We start from the raw sequence: 23204 nt of genomic DNA, 5'->3' as shown, positions 1-23204 counted from the left end.
GGGCCTGTAGCTTGTACATCTTCAACGTCATCATGTACAAGAAACCTATCCATCGGTCCTCTAACGCTTTGAGTATCTGAATCACCAGTACTTCGACCTCCATAAAATGTCCTCGCACTCTACTCATATTCATAATATGCCTCCCAAGCAATTTCATCCTCAAATCGTTGTCGCTTCTTTTGCTTAGAGTATGATGCTTTCTTCAAGTAATCCTCCATTTCTTTTTTCACCTCTGGTGGCACATTTTACTTGGCTTTACGTTACGATGAGTATGAGCAAGATGGTCTTCCATTCTAATAACTCCGCCCGTAATCAATTGTTTGCAAAAGATGCATTCAACGTTTACATAACTCGTATTGCCTGGAATTGGCCTTCTTTTGAAGCCATTCCCTACATGTCCAATGAAATTAAACAAATAATAAGTCTCAAAACTAAAATTTAAAGTAACTGCAGCAGCTCAAATTCCCCAAACCGCACAGCTGCTGTGTTGCTAAAAAAAAGTGCAGAATGCTAGTCTGATACAGCTGCTGTGTGTGTTAGGTGTTAACTAAAAAAATCAAGTTCATGTTGCTTGCTTAACTTGCTTCTAAAAAAAAAAGTTACCTCTGAAGTTGGCGCCAGAGGAGGGTGGTGGCGCGAGCTGAGGACTGAGGAGAGGAAGAGAGCAAAGAGGGACCTATAGAGAGAGGCACTGATTCTTCACTTTTTTGTCTTTCTTTTTTATGTAATTTTAACGTCAATTAGGGTTGGGTTTTTTTTTTTAATTTTAAAATCAATTAGGGTTCGGCTTTTCTTTAATTGTTATGGGCTTTGCAAAAATTCAAAAAATTGAACCAAAAAAGGGCCCAAAAGATACTTAATTTTGAAGCCTACAGTGAGGCGTGCCTCTCACAGATTGAGGCGTAAGCCTCATCTTATACATAGAAGTCTTAAGCCTTGAGGCGCCTTTCTAAAGCCTCAGGCTTGAGGCGTGCCTCACTGACGCTTTTTACAACAATGCCTGTGTTGAGATATTTGCCTTATGCCATTGAAAGTGCTGATGCAGGCTGAAATGGCTCTCCATCTGTTGTTTACCCACCATATTGGATTTTTCTCCTTCACACCCCAAATTAAAGTAATTTATGTATATGCACATCTTGTCCTAATTAATGCCTACTGCAATGAATATCGGTCAATATGTGTATAATATTATCACTTGTATGTACTTCTAATGTACATTATATTGTTAATATGTAATATGTTATACTATAATATGCCATAATTTATTTATAAAAAAATGTTGTAATGAGTATCTTATGATATGCATATGTATATTTGTTACAACTTTGAATATAAATACTATATGAATCTGAATATATCACATATAATATTCGACCATCGATCGTCGTTTCACCACTTTATCTAAAGCCAACTTGATAATTAATAACACTACCTACTTCATCAGAAATAACTTGAAGTGGTGAAACGACGAAAAGACGAGCTTCGTCTTATGTTTGTTGTGGTTTCTTTTACAGAGTCGATAAAATAATGCCTCAATTTTTTACCTCAAATAGATTGTACTTTCCCCTTTAAACTCTGTTCTAGCTAAAGCTTCCAGGCCCTAATTTCCTGCTCTGAATGAATGAATCTATTAAACAGATGGGAAGGGAGCTGGAAGATGCATTACGGAAGCAGGTTGCACAGCCAGCTGACAGTTGTCTTTTTGGCTCTGATGTATCATTTCTTGATCAAATTATACGCCCTCTTTATGATGTCATTAGCTTGGTATGTTCAAGTAATTTGAGTTACGCTTGCTTTTTGTTGCTGTTAGAAATATGTAGTCATTTCAACTTGGGTGCTAGAAGTCTCTTGTGGATATTTATATTCCAGTATCATTCTGTGAAATTTCAATGGTAAAAGCTAATCATATCCTATTGTTGAGTTAATCTTTATTTTTGATCCTAAGGAAGCTGCCAACAATGATAATGGGCGTGCGCCTCATTCAGCCTGGAGAAATTATGATGATTTTAATGAATTTTTCTGGTAATTTTTTGTTATTCTCTCTTATTTAATGTTTATGTAGGATACATCTGTTGGTGAAATTTTACATGTTCACTAGGTCACTGAGCTGCTTTGATCTTCGTTGGCCATGGCACACGAGTTCAAAGTTTCTCCTAAAGCCAACGCCGAGGTCCAAGGTACAATTACTTTTGCCAATTTTTACAGGAATCGATTTATGACATGGAATTTATTTCAATCATATTGTAGAAATTGGGTATGTGCTGCTTCTGTCGTCAATTGAACTCTTCTTTTGTAATTGTAGACTCTCAGAGCCAAACTTACCAACTTGGCAACATGGTTTAGCATTTGAGATTTCTTTGACAATTTCTGGCAGTTCTCTCTAAGTTGAATAATGGTAAAAAAAGTTCTAATCAGCTGGATACATCCGAGATCGTGTTGGCTTACCGTTTAAGTGATAATTTACAAATCACTTGGAAGGAGGAGTGTTTCATAAGTAGTTACTAGTTACCCTTTTTTAATACTTAATTAATTTAAGATCCATTGAATAGTCCACTCAAAAAATCTAGATACCTAACGTATACATGTGATACCTATCTGCATATTCATTGAACTCTTCTTTTTTGTTTTTTTGATTAGAGACAACTTACTTATAAGGAATCAATGAGTAGGTATTGGAGAGGGATGAGAAATCCCAGAAAGTGATTTCATCCTGTCTTAACCCATTTCTGATAAGAAAACACTTTGGCATCACTTGTTTCCTTGGAGATTATATCTCTGACGAAACAAGACAACATTAAAACAGAATATTGTGATGCTAATGTTGAACTTTCTATTCAGGTTTGATACTGAGTTATTTTGCTCTATGAAAATTTCTTAGTTGTTGAAGATGATAGTGTTTTGCTGACTTGTGCCCATGTTATGGAATTCTCAAGGCATGCCTTCTAAATGGGCATATTAATGATTATATTACTTCACACTCAACTCGAACTTTCTATATTTTAGTATAAAACAAGTTTGAAAAGAGAAATGTATGAAACTTGGTTTCTATGTATCTCTGTCAATGAATTATCGCTTTCTTTTAGTTTATTTCTTATTTCATAGATTGACTAAGAACTTGTTTTTTCCCCCCCTTTGACTGAAGGATTGCAGATCACCTATTGAAGTTTATAGGAATTGACTGTACATTAATGTTCCATTCTTCATTTGCAGAATGTTCTGAAGTTGGGGGGAGGCAAACGCTGTGGGAAGACATCTTTTGTTGAACATAGGACATTTCTTCATCTCTATCACAGCTTTCACCGTCTATGGATATTCCTCTTTGTGATGTTTCAGGTTTGCTAGTTAAACCTTAGCCATTCTTAATGTACTGGACATGCCCCAGAATTTTGAAAAATGCTTAAATAATGAAATTAAACTATTTGAAGGTGCAAATTGATGGCATTGTCCAGTTGTAGAGAGAATATGGAGTTGTTTCTCAGTTGAAGTGGTTTAAAAAGTAAACAGGGATATAAGTGTTGATTTTTAAATATGATGCCTGTGTTAATAGGAACATTGCTCCTTCTACCAAGCATGCCAAAAGAAAAACTATGAGGGTTTTTTTTTTAAAGAATAGGGAAAAAGATATCCTACGTTTAAGAAAAGGGAAAAGATCTTTCAAAGTTGGCAGGTGAACAAATAAACCATTCTTTTTCATTTTTTTTCCCAACAAATATAAAACTATACTTTCGTGCGTGTATGATGTACCATTCTTTTTCATTTTTTTTCAATAAATATAAAAAACTATACTTTCGTGCCTGCTTGATGTAACTTTGTTATAATTGACCTGCTAAGTGTATTCTGGACATGATGGAAACAGAGGATGTAAGAATAGGATGGAAAAGCAAAATGGTGATGTTGGAAGACCTTTTGTATGCTCTCGTTTTGTGAACTAAAGAATATTCTTTTGATAATCATGTTTCTTTTGGTCAATGCCTATATGACATCAACCCATGCAGATAGCTAACTAGCTAAGTTCATTCCTGCTGACATATGTTCATTAATGCAGTGTCTGAAAAAGGGTCTAAATTGGTTAGACTTTATAAAAGACATTAAGTTGCAACTGTGCTCCATATACGCAGTGTAGGATAGACCAATAGAGTGAAATTTAGTGTTGCATGGAGGGTCTCAAACAATAAAGATTTGAAGGATTTCCTTGTATCTGATACTGTTAAAATATGGAGCATTGTTCTTTAGCTCAACTTTGTTCTGCTTCAAGATTTCTCATCCCATTAGTCTTGGTTCCATTTCTCATTATTAAAGTTTTGTTTTGTATTCCTGTCATTTTGTGATACTCTTTTACTTAGTAGACCAAAAAATACATTTTTTCTGTTTTTGACTTTGTTCATCCCTTCTATCCTATCTAAATGTTCAGCCGATCAAAACTACAGATATGATCGAAACATTCTAGATAACAAGAAAATAATTGATGCTTGATACATAACATACTTCTAGAATGGTTTTATTCAAATCTTTACTTGTTTAGCAACAAGTTTGTAGTTAATGGTTTGTTCTTGGAAACCTGATAATTTTCTTTTCAATGGTTCTTGATTTTTTCTAGTATTGCTTCATCGGCAGCTCATCGTGTTTTCACTTGTCACAAAATCTTCTGTGAACATGTTATTACTCCCTCCGTCCGCCAAGATTATGTCACAATTACTATATCGGGCGTCCGCCAAGATTATGTCACTTTCCTTTTATGGCAATGGTCTTACCATCCTCTTTAATATTTTATCCTTACTAACACTCTTTATTTACAAAAAAACCACTCAAAATTCAATCTCAACCACTCATCTCATAAAGTGGTGGGACCCTTTCTCCACTACATCAAAATCATCACCAATTTTATTAAATCCCGTACCCAAGCAAATTGCCATAATCTTGGCGGACGGAGGGAGTATCTTTTTATTCATTTAATACACTTTTTGCTCGAAGAATTGTTTCTCCATATTTTGGACATTTTTCATTGTGCAGTGCTGGGTCAAGTGTGCTCTTCACTGCTTGGCCTCTATTTAACAACTTTTACTTTATTATTTTGTCCCAGGGACTTGCCATAATTGCCTTCAATAATGGAAATATCAACTCCAAGACCATCCGAGAAGTTCTTAGTGTTGGCCCCACATATTTTGTGATGAAATTCTTTGAGAGTGAGAAATAATTTTGGTTCAATTCGTTGATATTTTAATTACTGTTTTCTTACATGAGGTCAGTTGATTTATTCTGAACTTTGTCCTGTATTGTCTTGCTTTTTGGTCCTTTAGGTATTCTGGATATTGTAATGATGTATGGAGCATATGCTACATCAAGGAGCCTTGCTGTCACCCGAATTTTCCTCCGCCTTCTTAGCTATACCTTGTTATCAGTTTTCATATGTTTCCTTTATGTGTATGTAAATCCTGGACCTTTTTTTTTTTTTTTCTGTACCCGTTTTTCTTTTCTGTGCTATAAGTGGAATTCCTTAGTCTCGTTTTCTTTTTGATAATTTCAGGAAAGCGCTTGAAGACAAGAGTGATAACAATAACACTTCTGTTGTTTATAAACTTTATGTAATTGTTCTTTCCATCTACGCTGGTGCAAAGTTCTGCTTGAGTTTCTTGCTGCACATCCCAGCATGTCACCGTCTGTCAGATCGGTGCGATAGTTGGCCTCTTGTTCGTTGGATGAAGTGGATGCACGAGGTTTACATTTTATATTGCGTATTTGCATGAAAGGAAGAATTTTAGTTATTATATTGAAGGCTGTTTTCTGAATTATCTTTCTGTTCTTGTGATATAGGAACATTACTATGTCGGCCGGGGCATGTATGAAAGAGCTTCAGATTTCATGAAGTACTATACCGACCTTTTGGCTGATTGGAACTGCTGTCTCTTTTCTCTGTGCATGTTTTGTATCAGTAGCCTTTTTGTGGTCCTTATGACCACTAGAAAAGAAAAAGAGGCTAAATAATTTTTACCTACTTAGGATAGTGAAAGACAAAAAATACCGACTAATTTAACACTATATAAATTCTACCCAATTTGACCAAAATACCCTTGCTAATATCATCTTCTTCCCCACCTCTTCTCACCTGAAGTTCACACAGCGGCTATGGGCCGCCGTCGTGCAATCATTAGAGGACAACAGCACGATGACAGAAATTCCGTGCACTTGCTCAAATTGTTTAAAAGTCGTGGGAAATGAGGAGGAAAGGGAGAGGAGAGAGAAACATGACGGGGTCTGTTTTGTTCACCCTAAAAGTTGATAAAATTTATACCTTATTAAGCATGCGGTTAATTTTATTTTAACCATAGACTGTCAGAAGGAGCTTAGTTACTTCTGTCCTAGTTTGGTTACCTGGAAAGTTGGTTATAGTGTTCCTTCTTCTCTTTAGAATGGCAGAACTTTTAGGATGTATTTCCATGCTTTTTCTTTTTTTCAAAACCAAAATCTTCTTATTTTAAAGTTCATTTTATAAAGAAAGCTGAATTTCCTGGGAATCAGCTTATTCTTTTTGTGTTAACTTCCGAGATTTTATACATGATTATACCCAGTTATCCCAATCCATCTATTTACCCAAATATGACTTCACTGTTCTATTCTAGCATGCTATTTCGCTAATTTTTACGTAAAAGATTACTTAAATTGATCGTATATATCATCATGATACAACTTCCCTGAATGTATAAATTTTTTACTGCCATGGAATTACTTACAGGTATAGTCATTTCTTGATACTAAGATATTTCAAATTGATAACACCATGGGATAACTATATAGTACTGCATTATTTATTAATTTCATGTCTTGTAGACTAGTACACTAGTACACTGAGATCATGTTGAATAACTCCTGTCTTTATTGCAGATACATGATCTTTTGGTTAGTTGTGCTGGGATGCAAGTTTTCTTTTGCTTATTTCCTACTGGCAAGTGTTAAAATTCATTTATAGCAAATTTACATAAAGTTAATTATATTTCTATAATAACATTGACTTTTGTGCTTCTCGTTGCAGATTAGGCCATTGGCAGATCCAACAAGGTTCTTAGTAAACTTGTCAATTAACCAATACTCATGGCATGATATCGTGTCAAAAAGTAAGCCACAAATTTATTGCCGTATGCACATGGGCACTGTCTGTTTGTTATGATGTGGAATGATTTTGTGTATCTGCATGAATCCCTGAACTTAATAACAGTACATATCCGTTTATGAGGCAGGGTAGATTTACAATGGTTGGTGGTGCTTGAATTGTTTGGTTTGGAGGGAATTGGAATGGAAGGAAAAGTTGATTTTTGGTAATAAGGAATGATTTTGGTCTTACCTCTGAATGTTGGTGGAATGAAAAGTCATTCACTACTACTATCACTTTTGGATAATTTAAAAAATGGCCCTTTGGGCCTTTTGGAGGAATGAAATTTATTTATGAAGTTATGAACCAAAAAAAGAAAATAAAAAAGAAAGGGCTAATAGCCGTTAAATCCTATAATTATTTGTGTTTTCGCGTTTTGCATCGTTTTTAGAAATTCTGCCTCAATATATCACAACTAATTAAGGAGTCGCGATTTGCATCATGCGAAATTTTCTGGCAAAATTGAAGATGACTTGGCAGTCGGACTAATCTACGTGGCATAGAATTCCGATACGTTTATTTAATTTTATTAATATCAAAACGTCATCGTTTTTGTTCTTCTTAGAATTAACAACCCTAATCGTATACTAGGGTTTATTTTGGATTGAATCTCATAATTTTCGAGCTGAAATTAGGGTTCATAAGATTGGGTGAAATGGCGAATTCATCGTCATCCTCGCAATCCAGTTGAAATGGCGAATTCCTTTGGATTTGGGACAGTGGAGGTGGCTGCTGCCCGTTCCGATGAGAGAGCGAGGGAGATAGAGGCGGTGGAGGGCGGCGGTGACAGTGAGCCTGGGGGCTGATGCTGTTATCGCCGGATGTGAGTGGGCGGCGATTCTCGCCGTGAATCAAGGGTGAAGCGGCGGCAGCCGTTGTCGTATGATAGGAAAGGGAGGGGATTTCAGAGAGATTTTGGGCTGAGATTAAGGGGGGAAGGGTTTATGAAATTTGGGGAAATTAGGGGGGCGGCGCCGGGCTGAGGAAGTAACGGTGACGACCGCCGGCGGTGGCCGTGCAGCGGGGTCGTGGCTGTGTAGCACGGCGGATAATGGAGACAGAGAGAGAGAGAGCCGAGCGAGATGGAGAAATAGGGGGTAGGAGGCGCCGCGGAGTGGCTGCCAATGGCGGCCCTCATTGGAGATGGAGGCGGCAAAGCAAGGGAAAGAGAGGGAGAGGGGGTTTCTGTGAGAGAGAGAGAGATCGAGAGTGAGAGAGGAGATAGAGAGGGTGAGACACGTCATCTAAAAAAAAAAATTAACAACTAATTGCCATGTAGATTATAATCACCCTTGTCAGCAAACAAAATGCCACGTAGATTAATTTATGTTGCCGGAAAACTTTGCCGGATGCAAATCACGATTCCTTAATTAGTTGTGATATACTAAGGCAGAATTTCTAAAAACGATGCAAAACGTGAAAATGCAAATAGTTATGGGATTTAGCGGCCATTAGCCCAAAAAGAAATGATGCTTTGCTTTTACTAGTTATTTTGATGGTAATGTTTTTTGGACCTGGATCCCTGTTTTTCTTGTGGTATTTGATGTCTAATATAGTTTTGAGTTATTCAGGATCCTGGTGTTAATTTTTTTACTGCTTTGAGGTGTTTGGTTGCTTCTATGTGAACTAAGATTCATGTGTAATCACGTCCACCAATATTTGACACTGTTTTTCATATTAGTTCGTTTTTTTTTTCTATGAATAAATTGCTAATGTCTCTCTATTTATAGATAACCATAATGCGTTTACGGTACTAAGCTTATGGGCCCCTGTACTTGCTGTAAGTATGCTTTATTTATTTATTGTTGTCTTTTTTGGTCTTGAATTATAGGCTCTTCAATTCTTTTGTCCTTGTTTTTATGGTATTCAGTCTCAACACCTAGTGTTTGAATTGTACGTTCCATGTGGTATTTATATTGCGTTCCAGTAATGGCGTTGGTAGTTATGATCCGTCAGTAATTCTAGTTATGAATTTTGGTTATGCTGTCCTCTGCTTTCTGTTGCAGATTTATCTCATGGATATCCAAGTGTTCTACACTATTGTATCTGCTATATTGGGTTTCCTACTGGGCGCTAGAGATCGCCTTGGAGAGGTAACATTATCATTGTGGACTTTGAGTTATTTCACTACTTCTGAGAATACCTGAGGATGACCGTAACAATGCAGATATACGCATTTTCATTTCTTGCTGCGAATATTAAATCTTTGTATTTATTCTTTATGTGTGTTCCTTATTGATGGATCCAATAGATGATTTGCTTTTAACTCCTTGTTTATCTTTAACAACTGATTTTTCTTTTTCCCATGGACTTCAGATTAGATCTCTCGATGCTGTTCATCAACTTTTTGAGAAGTTTCCTGCAGCTTTTATGAATACTCTACACGTACCACTTCCCCAAAGGTTCTTTCTCCTACAGATTGAACCTTTATTTCTTGGAGAACAGCAGAAATAATACCATGCAAGAACACTCCCTACTTGCAATTTGTTTTTTTAATGGAATTTAATCAAATCTTTCTTTTGCAGGGAATCTGTGCAACCATCTGGTCAGGTTAGTTAGACTTACTACATCGAAGAACAAGTGCCTCTCATATTTCATATGCCTATATTTCTGTAGTATTGAATTACACAGTTAATCTTTCAACGATGTAAGGAAACTGAACAACTCTTAACCACAGCATAATAGAGTACTGACTCTGGAATTAAGTTGAAGAACGTGGATACGATTTAGCTTTCTAGTGCCCTGGATAGCGTACTTAATCGGTTTTGATTCTGTTACATTGTCTTTTTTCTAAGTTCTGGCATAGGCCATCAAAGGATTTGGCTAAGGATTTCATATCTGTAGCCAAATCTTCCAATTGGTATTTTGACTTATGGAGAAACTATAGATATTTTGGTCATGGATGGTAAACCATTCTTATATCTATTTACCAACTAAGATTCTTGCGCATGAGCGTCTTAAAAGAATTTCCTCTTTTGATCAGTAGTTCATCAACTGGACTGCACTCTTGTAAATAAAGAGTTATCTTTTATATCATATGGATGTATCTCATGTATTTTGGTTGCTAGCAGCATTGCTCGCACTTTGCCAGCAATAGTAAACCAAAAAACTCCCCTTCATGGCACAAATGTCCATAGAGTGATGCCAATCCAAAGAAATAATTATATCTGGATTTTTCGGTTTTGCTGTGAGAATCAGCTATCGCCTATGTATTTTGGCTTGCATTTGTTGCTGATCAGTGTTTGGTGTGCCTGTGAACAAATATGATATTGTTTCACAAGTTTACATCTGTGCTTTTTTCATGAATAGAATTTTCTGTATCCTGCCAGGCTGGAAAGTACCAATAATGTCATCACAGAAATGAATGCTAAAATCTTTTGGTACAAATATACAATATTACAGATGAGTATGATCTATTAAAATTATATTTCTTCCATATGATGAGATTGTGAAATTGAAATTCTAAGGAAGTTGTAGAAATTGTATGTTTCATCGACTCAAACAGTTGATTTCTTGAAAATTGTTGATATTGTATTCAAATTGTATATTCTCCGAATTCTGGATCTTATTCTATTATCCCCAAAATATAGCTTGGTGAACTAGTCTGTTAGCTTTCTTCCAATAATTTTTTCATCTTGGGCTTTGATTGAATAGTTTAATTGTGACGTGTTAAATTCTTTTATTTGTCTCACGGAAGGTTCTGGATAAGAACAAAATTGATGCTGCTCAATTTGCTCCATTTTGGAATGAAATTATTAAGAATCTGAGGGAGGAAGATTATGTCGACGATCTGTGAGTTTTATAGTTCCAGTTGTTTTATCATCTACAATTGTTTTAGATTGCTTGAATCTTATTCTAAATGTTGCTCTTATATGATGCATAGGGAAATGGAGTTGCTTCAAATGCCCAAAAATTCAAGGAGCCTTTCACTTGTCCAATGGCCTCTTTTTCTTCTAGCTAGCAAGGTCTGCTGATGTCCTTAGCCATTCTTACTTTTCTTGATTGGTATGCCTTTGGCATTTATTCAATATTATATATATCTGCTTCTGTCTGCCCTGTACAAATCATTGTAGATATTCCTTGCAAAAGATATTGCTTTAGAGAGTAAAGAGACCAAAGATTCTCAAGAAGAGCTTTGGGAAAGAATCTCGAGAGATGATTATATGAAATATGCTGTTGAGGAGTGCTTTTATAGTGTCAAATTTATCCTCACAGAAATATTGGATGATGAAGGAAATAACGAAGGAAAGAAGTGGTAATTTAATTTTAATATTCATGTTTTCCTCTACGTTAGAGGCTCCAAGATTTCTCATGTAGGCTTATGATGCCCTCCTTGGAATCATGGCAGGGTTGCGAGGATATATGAAGATATTCAAGGGAGCATAGCGAAAGGGAGTATCCTTGTTGATCTTCAGCTGGACAAGCTGCCGCTTGTTATACAGAAAGTCACTGCACTCCTAGGAATATTGGTTCGTGGAAGTTTCTTTTATTTTTTAGAAACATGAAATATTTATCAAAAGAGACCGGACTATACACAAAAATAAAACAGTTAAAAGGAACTAGTCATCTTGTAAAGATTGAGATCCATCATATTCCTAACATGCCTTAAATTTGTTATGATTTGAGACCTACCAACAACCCAAACTCAACTAGGAAACATTAAATTTTAAATGTAGAATAGATAGTATGCCTTGTTCTTGTTGACTTGCAAGGACTTTATTGGATTTTCCATCCTGAACTTGTTTGAATGTTTAAAATCTATTTGCAGAAAAAGGAACAGACACCTGACCTTGAAACTGGCGCTGTTAAAGCTATTTTAGATTTATATGATGTTATGCGAATTGATGTTCTGTCTATCAACATGAGGTTTGTATGAGTGGTACATTCATTTCTTCTTTATTTTTGGTCTTTCCAAAGGTGTGGGGTATAACTTGTTTAAACTGTAGAGATAATTTTGAGATATGGAACATGCTGTCAAGAGCCCGGACTGAAGGGCGTCTGTTTCAAAAACTGAGGTGGCCTAAAGAAGCTGAGTTGGTATGCTTTCTTTGGCACCTGTACTTCCTATCTCTTGGTCTGCTTTATCAAATTATATGTAGTATTATGAGTTTGTCTACTCAATACATCTGTAGAAAGCACAAGTCAGTAGATTGTATTCTCTGCTTACTATCAAAGACTCTGCCGCAAACATTCCTAAGAATCTCGAGGCTAGAAGGAGGCTACAGTTTTTCACGAACTCCCTCTTCATGGAGATGCCTGTAGCTAAGCCTGTCCGAGAGATGCTATCTTTTAGGTAGTTCTTGTGATTTAAATTATTTGGCTAAGTTGCTTCATATGAATAGCTATGTGATTCTTCCTGTTTTCGATTGCAGTGTGTTCACTCCGTATTACTCAGAGATTGTGCTGTACAGCATGTCGGAGCTCCTCAAGAAAAATGAAGATGGCATCACAACCTTGTTTTACCTCCAAAAGATATATCCGGGTATGTTCAGCTTGTCTTTGTTGGTGCAAGTTCTTCTGTTTTTTCAGATTGGAGATCTCAAATGTGCTTTTTGTTTTTTTTTTTTGTTGAAAAATTACAAGTTAGCCTCGGACATTATACCTAAGGGTTAGCTCATAAATTATTTTTTCGACCATATAGACCATTTTGTTTTCATTATGCTACAAAATAAGCCCCAAATGTGGCACCTGCCTTGGATTTGTTTTTAGTTGGTGTGAGCTGGTGCATACACACTATACTTCATTTACTGAATCTAATAAAATCTGAATATTAATTTGTGAGAGACAAAAAGTGTGAGACTATTACAACTAAGCAAGAGTATGGGCTTGGAGTCATCAATCCTCTAAATCCAAGTACTCCATATAATTCACATCCCTATTTGTTTAAATATTTATATGGGGATTTTGATTTTTTATTAAAATATCATTATCTCAAAGAAAACAGATTCATTTGGTAATTATTTCACCTTTTTCTGTGAGCGGGTGCCCACCTTCCTGTGTATGCAATGATGTCAATACCTCTGCTTCCGTTGTTGGTTCTATATAATTTATGGTTCTCCTTTTAAACATTTTTTTAAATAAAAATATGCAATTTATGTCATGTTGTTGTGGATTTTGTGTTTCCATTGCATTATTTGTCCTTTCTCCAAATTATTTAAGTGAACCTTGTACAATGTACATATTACTAAAATATTAGCACTTATAAATGATTTTCCGAGGATAAAGTGTTCTAGTCGGGAGTGATCTTTGGAATAGTTAAATATATTTGGAATGTTTTATTCTTTTCTTCCCCTTTTTTTCTGAACAAGTGATTTCTCACTTAGGTAACTATTTGGGCTCATCCGTAAGTTTGTTTGCTTGTTTTGTTTAGGCCTTATGAGTCTTTCTTTATGTAGGTTTCCTTGTCATCTACAATTTTCAAGCCTGTTTTGTGCCCATATCCTTGTATTTTTAGAAATGATTTATTGAGCAACCCCTTGGATTTTGTGTAAGTTACGCGAAATTTTTTTGTGTGGTTTGGCTTCTTGTCCCCGGAACTTTAAATGGCACCTAGGTTTGTCTACCTCCTTCCCAACCCAATGCTACTGGAGAAACTCCACATTACACATCAGTTTGTTCCACTACCTTCGATAATTGAACCATGCACTTTTTAATCTCCGTTAGCTACTACATATTTCTTGAGACTCGGTTCTCATGATGATCGCATGCTTGTAGGACCCAATTCCTTCCCTTTTGTTTCCAGTTGAACAAATCTTGGATTTGTTCCTCCCCATGTTGATAATGTGCCTGGACAGGTCCAATCCTGCAGTCCTTTTGCAAGTTTGTTTCTCATGGGGTTGTGTCCTCGTGATTAAGACTCACACATTGGTTTTGTTCCTCTTGGATTCCACTGTAGCTTTTTTTTGCACTGTCAGTGTTTTACATTTCTTTTAAACAGCCATGGTTTAAAAAGACATTTTTGAGGTGTGCCTCAGTGAGGCACCAAGAAACGCATTTGAGTCGGTACCTCACCTGCTGCGAACGAGGCGGATGCCTCATTTGAGTCGAGGCGCACCAATGCGCGGCTCGCGTTTAGGGTTCCAGTTATGCGTTACTTTTCTGTTTTTGGCTTATTAAGGCTCAAACCTCAATGGGCTTTAAGGTTTAAGTCCTAATTTGAATTGGGTTGCTTTTATAAATCCCTAATTTGGAAATTTAAAAAAAAAATCAAGTCTAAATTAAGGGAGAAAACCTACACAATTGCAGACTGCTCCCTCCCACTCTACTCTCACTTGCTCGTTCTCTCTCTCTCTCCCCCTCTCCGGTAACTCGACTTATAAAGACTTATAATCATTTATAGTTTTTTGTGTTTTATTTTATTTGCCATAGTTTTATGTGTTTTAATATACTTATTGACATATTTGGATTTTCATGTGTTTTTATGATTTATGCCTCAAGGCTTAAAATGCCTTTTAAAACCTTTGAAACAGCTATATGAATTGTTTCGGCCCATACACAGAAAAACTTAAATAAACTAAAAGGAATAACACTTTATTCTCATTTACTGGAGTATTCTTCTCTTCATATACAGATGAATGGAAGAATTTCCTTGCTCGGATTGGACGTGATGAGACCACATCAGAGTTGGAACTTGGTGATAATCCTAACCATATCTTAGAACTTCGGTTTTGGGCTTCTTATCGAGGGCAAACTCTAGCTAGAACAGGTGAGTCTTCTGCAGTTCTTTATTGTACATCCTTTCATTTCTGTAGAGTGCGTTCTCTTTGATGGAAAAGGGTGGAAAACATATATTTTTACCCTTTTCCCACTCTTTTCACATGCTCTGTTGGGTGGATAATTTTCCCCGGGCAGCATGGATTTTTTTTTTTCAGCCTGCCCCTTTTCCCTCCTTTTCACTCCAATTCTTGATAATATTATAATTGGAATTAGCACTAACTACTTGAGATATTAAAGTTAATCTCCCTCCAGGACATGTTTTTCCACACTGCCAATCTGTTGGAAATTTTGCCACCACTGGTTCCCAAATGAGATTTTCAACGGAGCTTTTGAGTATTTATAGGCTATTCACCAGCATCACTATTCATCTTACCTTGCTAATTGCTTAATCCTACAAGCTTGGACTATTATACCCGAAGAGATGCGTTCTTGATATTGGAAAGTGTCGTTTAAACTGTCTCTTGCTAACTTTATGATTGTAACACCAGTGGTAATGCTGATTAGAAAGTTTTATTGCGACATAATAGCATTTCCTAAGCTGTCTGTGAACAAGCACATTGTGCTGTTGAAGTTTTGTTTATAGGATTATCTGCCTACTAGATGTAGACTTTCCTTTTTAAGCGATTAGAGGTGGTGATAGGTGGGATTTTTGTTGTATCTACGTTCTTCAGCTCTAAGGAGAACCAAGATACAACAATCTAAGAGGGAGAATAGAAATTGCACTGACTTGGTTATATATAGTTGTGATTGTACCTTGAGGGAACATACTTCCTTCTACATATGAGTTTTCTCCATTGGATACATGACATTTTTTCCCTCCCACTGGCCTGCTGATGATTGTGAAATATTTTCTGTTGAAGCATTGCTTATGTATATCTTCCTCATATGCTTTCTAACTCATTGAACAACAGTTAGGGGCATGATGTACTACAGGAAAGCTTTGATGCTCCAGGCTTATCTAGAACGGATGTCAGCTGGAGGTTTGCATTATTAGTAACTAATTACTACCTCTTTTTGGTTTGATTTTAGTTTTTATTGGTACCCCTCCTCTTCCCGTACCTGTGTCTGATATGTCATGGTTAATGTCAGATGTCGAAGCTGGCATTGTAGGAAATGAAACAGCTGATGTTCAAGGTTTTGAGTTATCTCCAGAGGCAAGAGCTCAAGCTGATCTCAAGTTCACATATGTTGTTACATGTCAAATATATGGAAAGCAAAAGGAAGAGCAGAAGCCGGAAGCTGCAAATATTGCTTTGTTAATGCAAAGGTTCTGTCATTATATAAATTTTCCGGCCTAGATTTTGTGCATGAATGGCAGATTGCTGAGTTTTCCTTAGAGTCTAATTATATAGAGAAAGCTATGGTTAGAGTCTATGATTACCCTATGAAAATTAAACCATTCAGATTTCGTGCACTTCAATAGGTAAAAGTATTGATGTAGTCTGTCTGGATTAAAGCTGTACCATGATTCCAGTTTGACATAGGAATTATTGTGAGACGTTAGATGTACCAATTGCTTTAGCTAATTGTCTACATTCTGAAAACAGAAATGAAGCTCTTCGAGTTGCTTTCATAGATGAGGTTGAATCTCTGAAGGAAGGGAAAGTGCATACAGAATATTTCTCAAAACTTGTGAAGGCCGATATCAATGGAAAAGACAAGGTTCTTATGATTATCTTTTTCATTTTTTTACATTCCCGAGGTAAAATTTTGGAGTGTAGTATCCTGATGATTGTCTCGGATACTGAATTAAACTTGTGTATGTATCTAATATTTCTGAGAACTTTGGAGAGAACGGGAAGCACAAGAAAACTTGATTAGGGTATCTTCTGAATCACACCTACGCAAAACAAACCAACTGGGAGACATAAAGACACTTGGACATCGTTTTGTATCAAGAGGGTAACCTGCAAGCTTCTTTGCAGGATGGAACCTGTAATGGGTTGTGTCCCAGTGGAACTCGTTTACTTTATAGGCCATTCACCTGTAATACAACCAATCACATTGGCTGCTGATCACTCACTGCTTTCCTCACTAACTTCATAAAGTGCTATATTGTTCTTCAAGAATGTGTTAGCTAGCCTAGGGAACTAAATTAAGGAATACTATTCTCATATTCTCTAGTAACACCTCAAAGCTGATGTTTGAATACTTTGCCTAATATCCCTGCATCAATTGTCATTTTGAGTTGGCATATATTGAACTATAAAAAATAACTCACACTCATTGCAGGAAATCTATTCAATAAAGCTACCAGGGAATCCTAAAGTTGGTGAAGGGAAACCAGAAAATCAGAATCATGCTGTAGTCTTCACTCGTGGTTTTGCTGTTCAGACAATTGACATGAATCAGGTTTGGATTATTATATATCTGATTTACATTATCTCAAATTAAAGTTCTCTGCCAATGGATGTGGGAGTTTTATATTTATCCTCATAAAATGCGTAAATTACTTATGATGAAGGTAATGATTTGCCTTTGATCTTCAGTCTATGAATATTGTACTGTTGGGAAAGATATGTCTGCACATTGCTTCCTTGCATCTGTTCTCAGGCTTGTCACTTTATTCTGATTTTCTTCAATCAAGTAGAAGCATATCTGTGTTTACAGTTTTTGACAGTCAGATGCACTAAACCCCCCTTGGCATATATATCAGAATAATTAGTTCCCTAGAGCATATTGGATATATGTTTTTGAACTTGTGGTAAGCAAGTATTATCCTGTGACTTTGGCTTTGCATTGTTATTTCCCCTATGTTTATTCTTATTTCCCTTATGTTTGTTGTTGTGCATTCATTGAACTTGTGATAATTAAATATTTTCTCTGTTCTTTTTCATCATTTGCCCATATGTCACTTCTCTCAGGACAATTATTTTGAGGAAGCGCTGAAGATGAGAAATCTTCTTGAAGAGTTTAACTGTGATCATGGATTACGTCCCCCTACTATTCTTGGTGTGAGGGAGCATGTATTTACTGGAAGGTGTTTAGGAGTTGTATATCTGCACTTTTTAGCTCTCTGTATGTTTCTGGATGCCTAATTTCTTAGCTTACCGATGCAGTGTGTCTTCGTTGGCATCTTTCATGTCTAATCAAGAATCTAGCTTTGTCACACTTGGTCAGCGTGTTCTTGCAAATCCCTTGAAGTGAGTATGCTTGCTATGCAATGATGTTACTTTGCAAGATAAGGTATAGTTAATACTGATATTTTTGTAATTGTCAGGGTCCGCATGCATTATGGACATCCAGATGTATTTGACAGAGTTTTTCATATCACAAGGGGTGGTATCAGTAAGGCATCTCGCGTAATTAATATTAGTGAAGATATTTATTCAGGTATTACTCTGGATTGGCCTATTTTTTTTTGTTTTATAGCATTTCATTTTTATCCTTTATACTATTAAACAGACCTGTTGCATTCCCAGCCATGGTCCTTGAGTGATTCTTTGATAAATGAAGAAGTTAATCCCCCCCTCCCCAACCTACATTATTTTAGACTCGTTTTCTTTCATTGCCTCTCAAGTCATAATGAATGGAGCTGCTCATGGAGCTTTCCATGATTTTCCTGTTTATCTTTTCTAAAGAAAAAGTTGATAAAATGCAGGTTTCAACACAACTTTGCGCCAGGGAAATGTGACTCACCATGAATACATTCAGGTATAGTCTTGCATTGCTCAAAGCCCTGCTGGGGGAGTTGGTGGGGCGGTGGAGGGTAAACAGGTAAGTCCAAGGGCATAAGATTGGCTAAAATAATGTTTCCTACAGGTTGGCAAGGGGCGGGATGTTGGGCTCAATCAGATTGCTGTTTTTGAGGGCAAAGTTGCTGGGGGCAATGGTGAACAAGTTCTTAGCAGGGATGTTTACAGGCTTGGGCAGCTCTTTGATTTTTTCAGGATGCTCTCCTTCTACTTCACGACTGTTGGATACTACTTCTGTACCATGGTTAGCTTTCCATGTAGCAAAAAATGGTTTTCCAGAATTTTGCTTTGTCATTGATTTTGCTTGCAGTTAATTTGGGTGCCCAAAGGCATCTGTTTTCGCACTGCTTGTTTCCTTAAGTTATTTGTATTTTTTTTTTTTTCTACTACACCTTTATTGATGCTTTTTGGTACTTCACAGAATTTTGTTAATTCTACTTGCAGTTGACAGTGCTTACTGTGTATGCGTTTCTCTATGGGAGGGTATATTTGGTAAGTTTATGCCCTTAATACTTCAAGATGATTCAGAGCTTGTTAATTGAAATCTTCAAATCTAGATTCTTATAAGCATTGTGCTAAAGTCCACTTGGTTTTGGAGTTGCAAATTTAATCTTTTAGGAGTTTTGGAAGCGTGGGTGAGGAGGACAAATATGGATGTTATCCTTTTCCCATTTACCTTAAGGGAAGGCGACAGTGAGCATCATTGATTGCTCTCTTTGTCTGGCATGCTAACTAGGGCAAGGAGATTCTTTCGTACTTTTTGTGTCCTTACATAACCTGTATTAGGAGCCCTGGTAAATTGAACATGATGAGAAACTGCCTTCCCTGTCCCACTTTGGTACACCACCAAAAGAAATCAGAGTGGTTTCAGCCTGTCCTCCAAACCCTCCCTCTATTCTGATATTGTCATATCCTCCTGCGAGATTTAGTTTCGGGAACACCTGTTGATAGCTTTGGGTTTCATTGAACTAGCTGAGATAACATATTTATCCTGCATTAATATTTACTGAGTTCATACTTCCAGTTTCACCTAACATTTGTTGTAACATTTCAAGGCATTATCTGGGGTTGGAGAAGCTGTACAAACCAGAGCTGATATATTGGGGAATACTGCTCTCAGCGCAGCTCTAAATGCACAGTTTCTGTTCCAGATTGGTATCTTTACAGCATTGCCAATGATTTTATGCTTCATATTGGAACAAGGCTTTCTTAGGGTAAGTATATTCTCACCTCCCCCTCCCCTCTATTTTTCTTCCAGAATTTATATATATAGGGTTAGGATCCTGTGAGAACGCATCTTTTTGTGAGAATGGAGAACCATGAACAAATACATAAAATACATGAACAATACATAAAATACATGAATAAAAAACACATGTACAAAAGATGTTCATGTCTTACTGTCTTTTGTTCATGTATTTTATGTAATTTTTCATAAATAAAAAACACATGAACAACGATCTTCAAGTCTTACTGTCGATGTTCATGTATTTGTTCATGGTTCTCCGTTCTCACAAAAAGATGTGGTTCTCACAGGATCCTCCATCTATATTCGTCTGAAATATCCTTTGATGTCTAAATCAAGAAATTTTGTCTCTTCATACCCATTTAATAGATTCTTTCAATTTCTATTCTTATTGGAATAGTTTATGATTTTTTCTAATTTGTTTGTTGAGTTGATGAATTTAAATAATAACCAAATAGTTTAACCAAAACATTATTTTTAAGGATCTTTTAGTTGAATCAAACTTCTTCAGCTTACAAATTTGGTGACCAGAAATTACAGTTAATTGAAATCCTCTTGTAGTCTGATTAGCAATATAATCCCTGTTGCATTGGCGAGTGTTCTTATTACTTTTTTTGGGGTGATATGAAGGTTGTTTTCTGCAGACTTTTAATTTGTTCTTGATTCTTCTTTTTTGTCTTGCAGGCCATGGTTAGTTTTGTCACCATGCAGTTTCAGCTATGTACTGTCTACTTCACATTCTCACTGGGCACCAGGACACATTACTTTGGCCGTACTATTCTTCATGGTGGTGCAAGGGTATGCTAATCCACCCTTTCCTGCCAAGGGCGAATCATATGTTTAAAATTGCTAAGAAAGTAATAACTTTTTGCAGTACCAAGCAACTGGTAGAGGATTTGTTGTTCGCCACATCAAGTTTAGCGAAAATTACAGGCTTTACTCACGAAGTCATTTTGTTAAGGGGTCTCTCTCTCTCTCTCTCTCTCTCTCTCTCTCTCTCTCTCTCTCTCATGTGTGTGTATATCTCTGTGTTTGGTTAGACATCTATTCATTTAACTTTACTTCATTATTTTCTTCAGAATGGAAATTGTGCTCCTGTTAGTGGTATACCTATCATATGGGTACAATGAGGGTGGTGCACTATCCTATATTCTTCTCACCGTTAGCAGTTGGTTTCTGGCTATTTCGTGGCTGTTTGCTCCATATTTATTCAATCCATCTGGATTCGAGTGGCAGAAGTAAGTTCCTATTCCTTGCATTTTCTATCTGCTACCTGTTAGTCTGTCTGGTTCCAGTATAAACCCACTTCTCATCAATAGGACTGTTGAAGATTTTCGAGATTGGACAAACTGGCTTCTTTACAGAGGTGGAATTGGAGTGAAAGGTCAAGAAAGCTGGGAGGCTTGGTGGGATGAAGAACTGGTATGGTTGTGATTGTTTTGTTGACTGTTTATTGCATCTTTACCCATACCCCGACCGAATTTGCAAAATATCACAATTCAACAAATAAAAATAAATAGTCCAAAATATCACAATCTTCGAATTTCAAAATACATCATTAACAACAATGCAACAATACTCAATATCATCCAAAGTTCCAACTTTCAAGTTTCCAACAAATAAATGCAAGCTAACACAAAATATCTTTTGAATATGCTTTAGGTGAGGCTATAAGAGTAATATATATATATATATATATATATATATAGGGAGAGGTTCAAATAAGAACCACTAAATAAAATTAGAACGGAGAACCATTTTAACTCATTCGATCATCAAGATCTACGGTGGATGCATCGTCTTGGTGGATGAATGCAGATCCTAGGTTCGAATCCTGAAGGGAGCAAAATTTTTATTATTTTCGAATGCATTAAATTTAATAGCGAATGCATTAATTTATATAGCAGATGCATTGATTTTAATGGTTCTTATGTTCTCACGATAAGTGTGGTTCTCATTATAACCACATCCTATATATATATATATATATATATATATATATATATATATATATATATATATATAATTCGGCTATCAGCAATTCGGTAAAAAAAGAATCATATCGGAACGATTAACCGAACCAAATTAAATATTTTGGTTTGGTTTGGTTCGGTTTTTGCTTTTTTCGGTTTTGGAGAATTATGCTCACCCCTAATGATTCAAAAACAAGAATATAAAAGCTCCATTCTTTTTCTGTTCCTCTATTTTGTACCCTTTTTTTTGTCCTTTACCCACTCCACGTCTCCACCTATCCACAATAGGCCACACTACCCCCTCACAAATCGATCCCTCCTACTCTGCTACAATGCTTGCCACCATCAGCAGCCCCAACTATCCCCACGGCCACTCTCAACTCGAAAGAATAGAACAAAAGAAGAATAAAGAGAGGAAAAAGAAGGAATGTAAAATTTGTTGTACATATTTTTAATTCATAATGTTAGCCCAATTGTGGCCTTTGATTGAGCAGTTAAAATCAAAAAGTCATAGGCATTTCTACCATAAATCATATACAGGCCATATTACACCATTTGTCATAATTTTCCTTGTGCTGCTATTCTTTTTTTTTTTCCTTTTCATTTTTGGTTGTATGTGAGACAATTTTTTTGCACTAGTAAGTGCCTCTGTAGAACTGTTGTTTGAGCTCTCATATTTTTGTCTGACATTTTACCTTTGTTACAGTCTCATATGCGAACCTTCAGTGGCCGAGTGATGGAAACGATCCTGAGCCTACGATTTTTCATCTTCCAGTATGGTATTGTTTACAAGTTGCATGTTCAAGGAGATGACACATCACTAACGGTAAAGTTCTTGTTTTTGAATGAAGGAATGGTGCCTATTGTTTCTAATGGTTTTGGGAATCGTGGTTGCGAACCTTAATGTTTTGACTGATGCATTATTCTAGTAGACATAGTTGCTACCTTTGGGCAAATATCACATGATCAACATGGGTTAAGGGTCAAATCTATATTTAAAAGTTAGCATCATCTCATATTCTATGTGTGGTTAAGGAATTGAGATAATAAAACTGCTATAAAAGTTTGCTGAGCCAAGGTCATCCTGCAAGTGGTAATTATATATATATGTATTAGATTAATGCATGTTGAGCTGGACCAAATTTCTTCACCAGATAAAACATTAGGAATGACAGATATCTCTTGTTTATATATAACTTCATCGGGATACAAGAGATTGAAAATAATCTAATGATAACCCTCCCATGGGTAAATTATCTTTTCTATAGGACATGATTATCTACAGAAATGACTTCTATTTCAATAGTGTTATTATGTAGCTTAATTATCTGCTAATCTCAAGCTACGCTTGTAAGAATGATTTTTCTATGAGAAGTCTAAATGGCCATTTAAGAGATCCATTTTGGACCAAGCACGGGTATGCAGAAATA

The 23204-nt window shown here is 36.3% G+C and overlaps 1 protein-coding gene across 1 annotated transcript in view; it reads left to right on the top strand.

The window, feature by feature from the left end:
* LOC130995468 (callose synthase 9) overlaps nt 1-23204 on the top strand; it is a 33292-nt gene that overhangs the window by 8864 nt on the left and 1224 nt on the right. The window contains exons 11-49 of the mRNA XM_057920758.1: nt 1639-1764; nt 1946-2022; nt 2099-2177; nt 3211-3333; nt 5081-5183; nt 5298-5421; nt 5525-5714; nt 5812-5864; nt 6880-6940; nt 7028-7109; nt 8875-8924; nt 9151-9237; nt 9461-9546; nt 9670-9694; nt 10842-10936; nt 11028-11109; nt 11218-11399; nt 11493-11613; nt 11913-12010; nt 12091-12181; nt 12277-12437; nt 12517-12626; nt 14715-14849; nt 15772-15840; nt 15950-16127; nt 16408-16522; nt 17093-17212; nt 17725-17840; nt 17920-18003; nt 18081-18193; nt 18462-18514; nt 18623-18799; nt 19000-19047; nt 19611-19769; nt 20486-20599; nt 20676-20764; nt 20881-21039; nt 21121-21223; nt 22481-22600. Coding sequence (XP_057776741.1) covers nt 1639-1764; nt 1946-2022; nt 2099-2177; nt 3211-3333; nt 5081-5183; nt 5298-5421; nt 5525-5714; nt 5812-5864; nt 6880-6940; nt 7028-7109; nt 8875-8924; nt 9151-9237; nt 9461-9546; nt 9670-9694; nt 10842-10936; nt 11028-11109; nt 11218-11399; nt 11493-11613; nt 11913-12010; nt 12091-12181; nt 12277-12437; nt 12517-12626; nt 14715-14849; nt 15772-15840; nt 15950-16127; nt 16408-16522; nt 17093-17212; nt 17725-17840; nt 17920-18003; nt 18081-18193; nt 18462-18514; nt 18623-18799; nt 19000-19047; nt 19611-19769; nt 20486-20599; nt 20676-20764; nt 20881-21039; nt 21121-21223; nt 22481-22600 — 4158 coding nt within the window. The remainder of the gene's footprint in view (nt 1-1638; nt 1765-1945; nt 2023-2098; nt 2178-3210; nt 3334-5080; nt 5184-5297; nt 5422-5524; nt 5715-5811; nt 5865-6879; nt 6941-7027; nt 7110-8874; nt 8925-9150; nt 9238-9460; nt 9547-9669; nt 9695-10841; nt 10937-11027; nt 11110-11217; nt 11400-11492; nt 11614-11912; nt 12011-12090; nt 12182-12276; nt 12438-12516; nt 12627-14714; nt 14850-15771; nt 15841-15949; nt 16128-16407; nt 16523-17092; nt 17213-17724; nt 17841-17919; nt 18004-18080; nt 18194-18461; nt 18515-18622; nt 18800-18999; nt 19048-19610; nt 19770-20485; nt 20600-20675; nt 20765-20880; nt 21040-21120; nt 21224-22480; nt 22601-23204) is intronic.

This window comes from Salvia miltiorrhiza, chromosome 7, assembly GCF_028751815.1.
Source record: "Salvia miltiorrhiza cultivar Shanhuang (shh) chromosome 7, IMPLAD_Smil_shh, whole genome shotgun sequence".
Classification (NCBI taxonomy): Eukaryota; Viridiplantae; Streptophyta; class Magnoliopsida; order Lamiales; family Lamiaceae; genus Salvia; species Salvia miltiorrhiza.
This window is presented reverse-complemented; position numbering and strand designations above follow the sequence as displayed.